This window comes from Colletotrichum fructicola (genome assembly GCF_000319635.2).
Source record: "Colletotrichum fructicola Nara gc5 chromosome Unknown KSG_Nara_v1_contig10, whole genome shotgun sequence".
NCBI classification, from domain to species: Eukaryota; Fungi; Ascomycota; class Sordariomycetes; order Glomerellales; family Glomerellaceae; genus Colletotrichum; species Colletotrichum fructicola.
This window is the reverse complement of record NW_027094060.1, coordinates 3,188,039-3,201,136: the sequence shown is the minus strand read 5'-3', so window position 1 is coordinate 3,201,136 and position 13,098 is coordinate 3,188,039. Positions and strand designations below refer to the sequence as shown.

Sequence of the window (13,098 nt, the reverse complement as noted above, 5' to 3'; positions counted from 1 at the left end):
TAGCAGTACCACCAGTGAGTATCTCATACAACCAATTCCGAAATAGAAGCTTGCCACATGTGCCTTGGTCGATGTTCCATCACAGGATCTTACACTAGCTGCATCTACTGAAGAGTGACCTGTCCATTGGTAGAGTCTTCCATGAAGATACCACCAAAAATAATTGCTTCCTTGATACCGGTCGGCTGAGCAGCCGTTCCAACAGGGTTCTTCTGCAGAGAAAAGTGGTACTCTCCAAGGCCGGCCATGTCTATTGAAGTCAGCTTGGTGCCAATCCTTTTTAACACAAAGCCACTAACCGTTCTGAACAGGCTCCGTAACCTGCTTGAGGGGGTCGGTGCCGGTGCTGTGGAAGACTTGCATGGTGCTAGTACAAATGAGTTAGCCCTCACCCCCATATCGCAGTAAACTTAAATGAAACATACTTGGCAGTGAAATCCATCTTGATAGCAAAGTTCTCAAACTTTCCCTCGCCGAAAGGTGTAGAGAAGATCTTCTGAGGTTTGGCAGTGGCCTTGGAGTTGCCGAAGATGGCGATATCGTTACCGTTCTCAGCTCCGGTGCGGACATCAAACTGGTGGAAGCTAAAGTCCTTGGACTCCAAGTTCATTACTTGATAGTCGTGAGTCACGTTGAGAGGCTTGGTCGCATCGCGCTGGATAGAGAAATGCATAGTGCGAACACCGGTAACAGCCACATCGTTCAACTGCGAACGGATACTGGGCAGGAGATCGGCGCGGCGGATGTTGGACTGTGCCTCGCCACCCTTCGGGATGAAGACGGACTTGTCATCGATGTTAATGGCAAAGGCCTTGGTGTTGGTTGACTTGTCAAACTAGAAAGTGTGAGTACGATTCCCGGGCGACTCCAGATCCGAGGGCTTACCAAAGACGGTTCTACTTGAGGGAAAGTGATGACGTCGCTGAAAACAAGGCCTATTGCACGTATGAGCTCCCAGCTCTGAACTTTCATTTGCATCTCACTTACCATCTCCTTTGACGACGGCACTCTTGAAAACGCTCTCCAGTACGTTGAAGTTTTCAGGCGTGGCATCTTGCTTGATACGACCATCAGGCAAGACGAGCGCTGTAGTGTTGCCCGCCTTCGCGGCGCCGCCAGTAGCACCCCCAGTAGCACCGCCGGCGTTAGCCGTGCTGTTGTTGGCACCGCCGGCCTGGTTGCCGCCTTTGTTGCCACCTTTGGCCCCAGACTGCTTGCCAGTGTTTCCATTTCCACCGTTACCTCTGACCGACAAGCCAGAGCCAAATTCGGCGGGAACTGGTCCAGCAGCAACAGATGAGGCCAACAGGCCAACGAGGGTAATGAAAGTGGGCTTCATTTTGTTTCTTTATAGGTCTCGGGAAACTCTAGAGAATGTAGATTGATTAAAGACTCTTGGCCTTGAAACGAACGGATGCAGAAAGAGCAAGTGGCCGGCACTGCGCAATAGAAAGGAATGTGCAAGGAAGAAGCGAAAAAGAGAGTTGAGACCGTGTTGTCAGAGTGAAAGTGATGAACTGTTCAAACCATGATTATCATCGCGGCCTTACGGCCAAGATATATGTCAACCCGACGGAAGCCTCCGATAGTGTCGTGCCTTATCCCATGCCATCTGAAGATAGAGTTCAAAACTTCAGACTGCATCTGTCCGTACACTTGCGACGATTTCTGCTCCCATTTCTGACTCGTTGTCGTGTTTGGCATGATCGCAGTCTGATGTTTTAGGGACTAAAGTCTAAAGGCGGGCGGCGCAGTGCAACAAAGCTGACACCCCCAAGAGAAAAAAGATGGTGTGGTGTCTTGAGGGGGTTCGCAGGAGACGGAGAGTAAAAAGTTAAAAAAGGCCGTTGCGACCCAGGAGTTCGGACTTTGGGGGCTGTTTGGCACGGCGATGAACAAGGGTCTAGCTTGTCAGGGGTTCAATGACGACGTACTCGAGTCGCTCGAGGGAGTTTTGGCCAAGAAGTTCGAGTTTCGCTGCTCATAGCCTCCGTCTTAAAAATGTATGGGGACATGGTTCCACTGGTTCGGACTCGGGATTTTCGGACGATTAGTCTATTTTATGGTCCGCCCTACGCATATTGTTCACATCGCTCCCGCAGATTCACCATCTAGTGCCTTCCCCTGTCTCCGGACGTCCCGAGTCTCCCGCCGGCTAGAGGGCCGCATGGTGCCTCTGGGTGTATGGCGTTGTTACAAGTTATGCGGATTGTTTGGTATTATCTGTCCGATGCAATGCCTTGACGAATTTCAAAGGTTGGGGAAGGGTTGCAAGACCCGTCCATATTATGATGTTGCGAACCGGCGATGATAATGATATCATCTGATGTCCAGACTATGTGACTGAGTTCCCTACCTAACGGTTCATTCCAAGATTCTCCATCCGATTTCAAGGCAGACCAGATATTATAAAAGAAATCATAAGCGACCAAGAGATCTGCAGCGGCGGATCTTGATGCAAAGAGGATTGTCAGTACATTACTTATGGGGATATGGCATGCCCCTTTCGGTACCTGACATCCAGGACCGGCATTTGGCTCCGCGAAGTCGGAGCGATCAGTGTTGGTACGCAGCCCAAATATCCGTTACATTTAAGCTATAACCGCATCATGACGCTCTCGTGACTGTAGTCTCCCCCCCCCGCTTGTGAAAGGTTTTCTCCGCGGTATCACTTCTCCAATCAAGGTTTTGATCTTTGCCCTTTGACGACCGATTCTCGCATGATGAAGTAGGTTGTTTCCCTCATTGCTTAACCACGACGGGCTTCGTGATTAAGATAATTCCGCCCTCAAGACCGCTCCGATGACGGCATCTCCAGATTCTTGCTTTGAATGAAGGGTATAACTCGACCCCTAAAGGTGGCTTCGCAAGGTGATCTTGAGGAGAACCTTAGTGAGGAATGTCTCCTATGTACCCTGCGTGCTAGAAACACGTAGCTGTGTGCTTTGAAATCAAAAACCATTACTCTATGTACCCTTGTGAGCCCCGGGCGAGTTTGGAGAGCATGTGGGCCCCCATTTGGGTTCGTTTCGAATCTTTGCCAAGGTGCACTCAGGAGTCCTCAATCTTTCCACTCGCAGTCTAATGGCATACCAGTTGTACTAAAATATAAAAGTGTACTTGTGAAACGCTACGAGTCGACCGGCCGGCCACTGATGAGGTTCCATCTAGAGGGATACGAACGGATCGCCACAGGGGGAGTAGACCTGATCTCTCGACACCTCTGACAGATTGTGGCAATCCCAAAACACCAATCAAGGGTGGCGAATGTTTGCTGAGAGGCTCTTTTCTAGCTAGTTTGGCGTTTTTATTAGACTTTTATTAAGTATCTAGACGGATAGTAATGATATACGACGGCGGCGATAATAGAGGCGACGAAGAGAGGTGATAACAAGACACAACATTGAATGTTCTTTTTTTCTTTGTCTTCTGGAAAACGACAACATTTCTGGACCGTAATATTGGTAGCTCCATAGCTAGTTGGAAGTGTCCACCGAGATACCAAGATTCTCTGCCAACACCATTGGGAACTGGCCCTTGTGCAGTCTTACGGAGATTTACACTATAGCCACCTTTTGAGAAATAATAATTTTCTTTGGAGAGGCTAGCCGCCCGGGTGGGTTGTCTGGTCTGTTAATGGGCAACTTAATGGGCAAAAGTTTCAGAAACAGACGGTGACTGGAGTCTATGACCTCCCTGATCCGCCGTTCAAGGCCCCTTGGTCCTTTCCACGGTATCAACTCAACGGACCTCGTAACAGTCTCACTTCGGAATTACAAGAGCCTGCCTGCACAAAGCTAACACCGGCCCAAAATGGCGTCTTTTGTAAGTTGAACTAATAAGTTAGGCGAAAGTCTTGAATAGTGTTGTTGTGCAAGCCTGGTTGAAATGACTATCTATGTCTGTTGCGCACAAATTGGTTGGGAGAATAGCTGGAAATATTAAACGCCGAACTTGAGAGGGCGTAAGTAGGGGGAACATGGGCTGTTAACTTGGGTAAGACGCTGGAGGTGAGTCTTAGCAGCTGATACTCTTGCTACTCCCCGAAAGCCCTTGCTCTCTCATGATCTCACCAGCTTTTGGCAAGTTTGAAAAATGAGTTGTACAGGCCTGCAAGGGCTATCATTCACATCGTTTCATTATCCGAGAGCGGAACCTCGAATGCATCATCTCGATGCTCAAAACTTCAATTTGCTAACTAGCCTGTGTCATCACGACCACTCAATATACAACATCATTGCTCTCGGCCAGCTTACATGAGTTAATGTATTATTATGTACAGCACTTCACACCGTGGTGATATAGCTCGTTTGCCGCTTCTTGTTGACTGTATGAGAAATTTCACTACACGGCCCAGCATGCAGCAGCTCCTAAAGATCACGGAAGATTCAACGTTGCAACTTGTATATTATGAATGGATCTTCCGAAAAACGCCCTGAAATGTAATAGTATTACGAATTACGTAGGGAGGGGCCAACATCTCCACGCCCCTTCATGCCGTCTACCGGTTTGGTCAGACCTCGGCAACAGACGGACGAACCTCCAAACTCCTACTATGATACCGGTGACGGCAACCACCATGGCGATGATTTGACCGGTCTTGAATTCATTGCTCTGCGTACCAAGACTGCCTTTCTTCAACGCAGCCTCCGCTGCAGCCATGGATGCCACTGCAAAGACTCCGCTCACGAGAAACGTAAGCGATAAAGTCGTCGGGTAATCGACAAACTTCCATGTATGCCCGTGGATTCTTAAAAGTTTGCGAAAGAACCTCGTAAGACGTGAATAACTATTAGATAGTGGATGAAAAGTTTTGCTTGCCACCGGGTCGTCGTTGTTTTCCGCGTTATGGAACGCATAAGTGTCCACGAGAGCTTGGTACGCACTCTGGGCGACGCTCAAAACTCTACAGGCGTAGTATACCCAGAAGGCCGCTTGCTCCCAGCCTGAAGTGCCGTCTTCTTTTGTTCTAAGTCGGCCCCACCATACAACTGATACACAGTCTGACTGGCAACAGACGTGGAACTGGTTCTGGTGGAATCTGTGAACCAAAAACCCAATGACTGCTAACCCAAATGCTTGGCAGGGCACAATAGTCCACACCTGCCACCGGGCTGCTAAGGTTGTCTTTGTTACTAATGGAATGGAAAGTGCGCTATTCTGGGAGTCAAGAATCATGGAGCCAAGGATGGCGTCAGTCGCCTCGAGGCCCTTTAGATTGACGAGAAGCGCGATGACCAGTGAGAGATGTGTAATGGTGAGGCTAGCGGCAACCTCCTTGATTCCCGTCGTTTTGGTGTGGAAGGTTCCAATCAGTGCCAGGAAGAGTAAGACTCCAAGTTGTGCCCAGGCAGCAAGACGAATGCCAAGTCCGCCGATGTCATCGTCAATGCACGCCTTGTTAGCCTTGGCCATGCATTCCTTAGGCTCGCATTTCTTAGGATCTTCGCCGTTGAACATGACAGCTATGAGGATAATTCCCAAGACGGCAACGAATATCGGAAATCCCAGAGACTGGAGGAAAGCAGGCCCAAGGAGAAATCTCTGATTCCGGTGATATTGAATACTCAGGAGATACTGAGATGCACCCAGGAGCGCTTGGAACGACAAGATAATGACGGCAATGGCCAGTCTTGATTGAGGCTGAGTTCCCATGGCGTCTTGCGTCGTACTGAGATGAGACTTGCTGGTGATGAAAATAACAAGCCTTCCAGGTAGGGTTGGGGGGAAACTTGAAAAAGGAATTTTCAGCTGTTAAGAATTGATGCAGCGAGGCATCCGTTTTAGAGCCCCCGACAAGTTGTGTGCAGGAAGGTGAGGCTAAGAGTCAGACAAGGAAAGCCGGGAGGTTAATGAGGCTCGTGGCGGTTGAAGATGGTGTTTCGGCAGACATCCTGCCCTACGTAAAGTGCTAGTTTCGTTGACATCACAGGAAGGCTCACAAGGCTCTCATCAGCTGAAGTCAGAAGTGACGTCTGGCAATGTGGCACTTCACCGAAATTTCATATGTACGTGGTGTCTCACTGAGCCGTGTAGGATTGGATTGAGCTCTCCAGATGCTTGCTGACCACCAACCCAGTAGGTTGACCTATCCTGATTCAACTAGGTGTCAAGACGCACTGCTGCCTGCCCCTCACTGTAGGGGAAGATCTCAAATGGTGTGCTTCGCCGCAGGTCGAGATTGCCTGCCTGCCCGGATACAAGCTGGAACTTGATGAGATCATTCATGACCATCAAGGACTGGCACCCAGGCGATATCTCGTTCTTCAGCTTGATATCTACGCTAAGAGTCGACACGGATTGAAATCACCTACTCGAGACCCTTCGTAGAAATGCAAATTGAATCAGTCCATGGACACTCAGGAAGACTGTCGAATTGCCTTCTACAAACATAGACTTGCCTTAAGCATAGTTATCGGTCCTTCACCAATCATATTGTGAAATATCTTTGTACTATGTTTAAGCAACTCCCTTCATTTATGTCGTCGTTTGAGAGACCACGAAAGGAGTGAGTTGAACGTTGTAAATGAAATTCATACCTGCCGAATGTAGCCGACGAAGATGACCCTCAATTGATTTGCGTGGCTTCGAGCAAATCATCTGAAGCCAGAAATAGCATGTCGGCGTAAGTCAGTGACCTGTGCCGTCGAAAAGCACTTGCCGGGCAGCAGTCCTCACTCGACGCGGACAGCCGATAATCTCAGACGGCAAAGCGAAACGCCAAGAGGCGGGCAAACGGAGAGTCCTTCAGCGCTGGGTGCTGGAGTCTCGGACGGCATGGTGGCTTGCTCCAGACGCAAGCCAACCCCGCAAAACCCCGCAAGTTTCCAAACCACCCAAGGTCGAGATGGGATCGAGGGGGAGGGACCGGGCGATACAGACGCAAAGTCTGTAATGGAGGAGACCCGGTTGGCCGGCTGCTGCTCGGCCTTGAAGGAAGGTGTTTAAACGGGACCTGACAACCTGAGGGTTCTGTCGAAAGCCTTGGGTGGAAGCAAGTCATACGATGGTGGTTCGCGGGCAATCCTTTAATGTCATCGGGACAAACCGCAACGTTGGAACGATCTGGTGGTACCTGAGTGTGGAGAAGGAACGCCCGAGGAACGCCTGCGAGCTTGCGAAGGAAGCGGGAGGAGCTGCGGGCTAAGGAGGTTAAGGCTCTCCCATAAGGGGTGACTTCGGACGAGGAGACCAATAAAGGCCGAGGTAGTAGGGCAAGGTATCCTTCCAAACACAATGTGTACTAAATGAAGGACTGTGTCAGAGGGATACAAGTCGTTCTGACGTCGGTTTAGTTCAAGGATGTGGGTGTAAGTAAGGTAGGCAGCGTCATGTTGGAATGCGAAGCGGAGCCGCGATGCACAGGTTGTGTTCACAAATGCCGCAAAGCGCGGCGGCAGAAGGATGGTGTTGGGTGTGCCGCCGAGCCTTGATCAGTGATGACCTCGCATCTCGGGTAGCGCCAGAGACTGGGCGGATGGCTTGTGGACGGACGGAGCAAACAGGGCGAGCTGTCAGTTGAGTTGACAATGCGAACCAACGGGACCTAGAAGGCACCCGACCAACCAACCGTGTTAAACGAGGTTGACTATCGTAGGTGGCTGCATATCCGCAGTAGTCCAGCTGCAATCCTACGGTTTGTTGCACAGCTGTGCCGCCGCATCTTCCTGGCGTTTCGGTTCCAGATCTGCGCTGCGCTGCTGGGCCTTACTCGGGCTGGCCAATAGAATACGAGATGATTCAAGAGGACTGAGAATTATCAGATCATGGTTGATGGCAGGGACCAGGCATGTTCGTGGTGGACGAAGGTGGTGTGGGATGGCGCGGATGCGGGAGACGAAAGAAAGTCGAAGTCAAGAAGGCAGACGCCTAGACACTTGACTGACTTTTAGACAAGACGAAGGTTGGACCGACATGAGTGACTGACACAAGCCGCAGAAAGGCAAATTCCAAAAATCTGGGGAAGACGCACGAGGAGACGTTTCTTGTTGCGGTTGCAGTTGCAGTGCAGCCCACAGGTTGTTGTGTCTTGGTGTGCATCGTTATCATGTCACTGGCTTCCATTCTGTCACTGGGCGCTGGGCATCATTGGGGTGCATCTGCATCGATCGATGGACCTCGGATAAGGATAAGACGGATAAGATAAGCAGCTGAGGGAGGTATTGGTGCTGGGTGCTTGTGAATGTCACACCAGGCCAGGACGAAGGAAAGCCCGACCGAGGGGCGCCCTTTCCCCGACTTCTCCTTCCCAGAAGCCGAATCTCCACAGTCGCAGTCGGGTCGGGGATAGGTAGCGAGGTACGTACCCACAAAACCAGGCAACGTGACCTGGATGTCCACCGCCCCCCTCCCCCAATCCCCGCCCTGACCTATCGCGACCTGGTCATTACTCACTGCGGAGCCCCCAGACGGTGCACTGGCCAGTCTCGTCCGCTTCCGGGATTGGCCGAATGGAGGGGGAAATGGAAGGGGGAGGCACTGGATGCGCCCTGAGTGCCAGCAACTGCGTGCCAACAGCTGCGCTGCTTGGAAGCCGTGGAGCAAAGAGTGCGCTGGGCATGCAGACTACAGCCAGACTCCGGTGTCTCCTGCGCGACCGACCACTGAGAGACTCCTATCGCTGACCGCTGGAACTTGGAAGCGCTCCCACCCCCTTGCCAGCCCTTCCATCGCCATTCCTCATCCAGCCGGGCCTCCCCCTCCATCATTCAGTTTGGCGGGCCACAAGTGAGTCGACGTCAGGATTTATTCACCCAACTTGCATCCGATAACCACACACACCTCCCCGGATCTTCACGCCGGAACGACACGACCTCACCAAACACCACGCCGCACAACTGCTGCGCTCTCCCACGCACACGCTCCCCCCCAAAAAAGCCCTACGCTCTATCTGCGGCCTGCCAACTCTCTGCCGCCGATCACTCGCTTCCACACTCCTCCGCGATCGAAATCCCGCCCACGGGATCGAGTACCGACCGACTCGCTCCCTCTTCCACTTCTACCTCCGCCATACATCACCGACGACAGCGAGCCATCCCCGGACTGACATTCTTCGGAGAACACGACCCCTTCGACAGACGACTGAACACGCAAATAACGGCTTCCCCGCGGCTGCTCATTTCTTTTCCCGTGCGAAACCGTCTTGGAGCGCAAGCTTGGACTTTCTACTCCAGGACCAACCCGGCACGGGCACGGATGACAGCATAACCCCCAGCAACCCGGACGACCACTACACGCTCCAGAGCCAAAAACAAGAAGGGAAAGAAAGAATAGGGGTCCCCCGATCGAGTTTTTGATTTTATCGTTTGGAACCGGAAACCTCCCCGTCCAGGCACTTACGTCAAAATACAATAACGTCCTTGTGCCCTCCCCTCAATCCCCCCCCCGACCGATTTTTCTCGCGGCGCACCAACGCACGCACGGGGAGTCGGGCTCAGCAACCACGCGTCTCACCTCCTCCATCATCGACATTTGGCTGGGCGAACAGTCAACGATAGCCACGATGCCCTCCCAACGCCCCTTCTTCCTCTCTACCTTCTTCTCCTCCTTCCGCCAATCCACCGCTCTGTCCGCGCAGCAACCGAACAAGCACTCCACGCAGACGTCGTCCTCAGCATCCTACGCAACACAGTCCGCCGCCTCGGCACCGCGTGCGATATCCTCAAATGCCGCATCATCAAGTAGCGCCACCGCCACCGCTGCCGCCAACTCCGCGACGCGTTCAACATCAGGCGTCGTGAACCAGTACCCGCTACACTCGCCCCGCGGCGGTATCCCGATTCCCGGAAGCCACCCGAACCGACGACGAGGAAGTGACAGCAGCAGCGAGGGGTTCCGTGACGTTCTGGGTGCCGACAAGTGGTACATCGGTGGGCGGACAGCGGGCGGCGAGGAAAAGTTCTTCAAGCTCGGCGTCGTACGGAGGGTGCGCAGCAACGATGGCTTGAGTCTCGATCGACTGAGCTTATAGAACCGACAAGAGGATGATGACGATGACGAAAATACATCGAGAGAATGACAGGGACACGACGAAGTGGGCATGACATTGGGTACATAGGCGGACATGGGACAAGGGCATCATTAAACGAACAAAACCGACAAAGTTCGGCACATTGAACACCCCGAGGATTTCGGGACCTCGGGACGGCGTTTACGGATGGGTTAATGATTTCTTGTTGTTTCTCGACGACGAACAAATCCTACGTCGTAGGGTTAGAGCACACATGAAAGTGCAAACATTGCTACGCAAAAAGAGAAAAGCATCAAGTTGGGCAAGACCACTGAACAGATTACAATACAATTTTCACCTCATCACTCGTCTCTTTATTTACGCGTTCTTTGTACATGTGCCATGGGAAAGGTAAGGCAGTGGTGGTGCTCTACCACATGAAACGCTGCATCCGGCCGCCATCGAGAATCCGCCCATTCTCGTCTCTCCACTTGTAGGGCTTGGCGATAAAGATGTACATGGTCACCAAGTTGACCAAGATGAACCACAATGTCTCCAACACCAGCCTGACGTCGAATTTCTTGCTGAATCGAACCAGCGCACCAATGATCGGAAGACCCTCGAGCTTTGTGAGGACAGGGTGGGTGACCGCGTGCTCGTGGACCTTCCACGCCGGGATGAGGAGCCGCCAGAAGACCCAGGGGAGGATGAAGTACCGCGGCTCGACGAGGGGCGCCGTCATCAAGGAGAGAGTGGTCGCTAATAGCAGCAGGATCGCCGTCGACGACGACGTGGGCTCCGTGCTGTTTGAGGTCGGCTCGTCGAGCTTGATGAGGGCGTAAGGGTGGTACTTGGCGTCTTCGCCCTCCTTCTCGCTCGCAACTTCGCTTTGGAGGGCTTCGGTGGAAGGTGGCTTCTCCGGACGGGGCTGCGAGCTTGCGGCGCTGAAGGGGCTGTTGTCAAATGGCCCGGGGCGGAGGTGGGAATACTGTCCCGAGCAGTCCTGCGTGTGATCTGAGAGGAAGCCGCCCTGTGCGCAGCCGCTGAGAGCGTCCCAGCACAGCCATCGGGCGACGGTGTAAGGGACGATGAGGTAGTAGCGGAACAGGCCGGGTCGTCGGATCGTGTAGCGGAAGACGTAAAACATGTAGTGTCTGTTGTCTGCCAGGGTGAAGGGGTGGATGATTGTGTTGAATTTGACGACGAGCAAGGTAAGGGCGACGAGGAAGGGCGTGAGGGCGAGTTGGTACAGCTTGTTCCCGACGACGGTCTGCAGGAGGGCGTATGCGGCAGAGACTTGCGGTTGCTTCTTCGTCGGTACGTCCTTGTCGGTTCCCGTCTTGGGGTTCTTGGTCGACGCCTTTGATGTCTCCTTGGTGGCAACCGTGCCAAAGACGGAGGTGAAAAGACCATGGGCAAAGCGAAGGACAGAGATGACCGAGGGGAGGAACAGCGGGAAGGAGAAGAAGGCAAACATTGGCCAGATGTAGAGCATCTGGGCGAGGTGGATCGTTGCGACATGGTTGGATTTGTCACCTGCAAGTTGTTAGATCAATAAGCCAATGGAGAACGATGTGGCATACCGAGTACGACACCGCCGTTCCACGCCACGAACCCAGCAAAGAGGCCCATGATGGTGATGTGCGGCCAGACCTTCTTCAAAACGCGGAAGGGGTTGAATATGGCGGCTACACCGATACTGAGCGCGGAGACAACGAGATCTGACTGGTTAGCGGAGGACATGGTATTGAAATGTAGGAGACGTACCATCTGGCCAGGCAGTATTCAGGGGAGGATCGTGAATGTCTCCTAGGGAGTACCTCCATCCGTAGTACTTGGCACAATCCAACAGAGTTCCGAACTCGGGCTTCTTAGCAGGGGCGGGACGGAGGGATTTGACCGCCGATACAGCTTCGAGGCCGCCCATGTACACGACTACCCAGAAAACGTTCGTCTGTCTCATCGTCAGGGTCACTACTCCGAGAATGATCGTAGTCAGGTCACTGAGGAACGAGCTTCTCTCCTCGCGGACGCGGCGCAGATGGTGGTAATAGGCAACCAGGACGGACAAGGTCGAGACGACGTCGGTGTAGTAGAGGCCGGAGAAGAAGAACAGGACGGGGAACAAGGCGATGTTCCAGCCCGTGTGGATCGAGTAGAAAGACAGCACCACGGGCGGCGCTGGGGACTTGGCGTCGTTGCGACGGGTCTCGATGAGATGACGGCAGTGCGTGGCCAGGATGCCGAGGCCGATGATGGCGATGATGTTGACGCCTCGCAGGTCCAAGACGGAGCACTCGGGACGCAGCATCATGGCGAGGTAGTACTTTGAAAGGACGTACCTGAGGACGTTAGCGACGGGTGCTGGGCATAGGTGCTGGTCTAGGAGGGCAACTTACAAGCCGGGAGGAGTCGTGATCTTGTCGTCCCATTCCGTCCACCTTCCCTGGCAGAATTTCTGAGCCTGTGGAATATGAAAGACTTCATCCTATGTAGTGTCAACGAGTGCAGCCGCATGAAATTGAACTGTTCTGACCAACCAGGTACGGCTCCTCCACATGCGACATGACATTGCTGCACCAAGCCCATCCAACGATGAAGATGATGCTGTAGGAGACGCGCATCAAGCCATCGTAGAGCTTGTTGGTCTTGGGACCCGATGGTGTCGGGTTAGGGAGTCTCGGAGTAATCAACCACAGAAGCGTGTAGAGCACAATGATTGAGAGGAGGTTGAGCCCATCGACGTAGGCTTCGATAGCCTTCATGATGGTTGTAAGACAGACACCCTGAGGTGCCGTTGGAGCGGAAAGGACAGGCTGGTTGATGAAAATAATTATGAAGGCCGCATGAGAACCCAGTTGAGAAAAGGAAGCGGAAGAGAACCCGAAGTCGAAAGAAAAAGAAAACTGAGGCGTTTCTGCCTCAATACGAAAGCTGGTCTGCTGCCAAAGTCGGGCCTCCTGACTGTGGAAGTGAGATGAAAGTGAACAGTTCGCCAAACGCTCAAATGGGAGAGGTTACGCGTCTTCGCACTGTATGTGCACGGTGCATATTGAAGTTGGTAAATCAGCCGCACAGGTAAGATCAGTGACATGTTTGCAGCAGAACATCTGGATATTATCACAGTATTGAGATTAAATAGTTGGTCA

The 13,098-nt window shown here is 52.7% G+C and overlaps 4 protein-coding genes across 4 annotated transcripts; 1 reads left to right on the top strand and 3 right to left on the bottom strand.

The window, feature by feature from the left end:
• Window positions 1-104: 104 nt before the first annotated feature.
• CGGC5_v016436 (uncharacterized protein) lies at window positions 105-1,339 on the bottom strand (the record flags this gene model as incomplete). The annotated part of the gene is made up of 5 exons (XM_032019891.1): window positions 105-250; window positions 300-367; window positions 426-835; window positions 886-935; window positions 988-1,339. 5 exons carry the CDS (start codon window positions 1,337-1,339, stop codon window positions 105-107), a joined length of 1,026 nt encoding a protein of 341 aa, XP_031893499.1.
• A 3,119-nt stretch (window positions 1,340-4,458) lies between these two features.
• On the bottom strand, window positions 4,459-5,655 carry CGGC5_v016435 (uncharacterized protein; the record flags this gene model as incomplete). The annotated part of the gene is made up of 1 exon (XM_066153517.1): window positions 4,459-5,655. The coding sequence occupies one exon, from the start codon at window positions 5,653-5,655 to the stop codon at window positions 4,459-4,461; it is 1,197 nt and encodes a 398-aa protein (XP_066007305.1).
• Window positions 5,656-9,502: 3,847 nt separating this feature from the next.
• CGGC5_v016434 (uncharacterized protein) lies at window positions 9,503-9,970 on the top strand (the record flags this gene model as incomplete). The annotated part of the gene is made up of 1 exon (XM_032019668.1): window positions 9,503-9,970. One exon carries the CDS (start codon window positions 9,503-9,505, stop codon window positions 9,968-9,970), a length of 468 nt encoding a protein of 155 aa, XP_031893242.1.
• Window positions 9,971-10,379: 409 nt separating this feature from the next.
• On the bottom strand, window positions 10,380-12,714 carry ALG10 (Dol-P-Glc:Glc(2)Man(9)GlcNAc(2)-PP-Dol alpha-1,2-glucosyltransferase; the record flags this gene model as incomplete). Its single annotated transcript, XM_032019557.1, has 5 exons — window positions 10,380-11,485; window positions 11,533-11,670; window positions 11,717-12,291; window positions 12,349-12,437; window positions 12,490-12,714. The coding sequence occupies 5 exons, from the start codon at window positions 12,712-12,714 to the stop codon at window positions 10,380-10,382; spliced, it is 2,133 nt and encodes a 710-aa protein (XP_031893241.1).
• Between the last annotated feature and the right edge of the window lie 384 nt (window positions 12,715-13,098).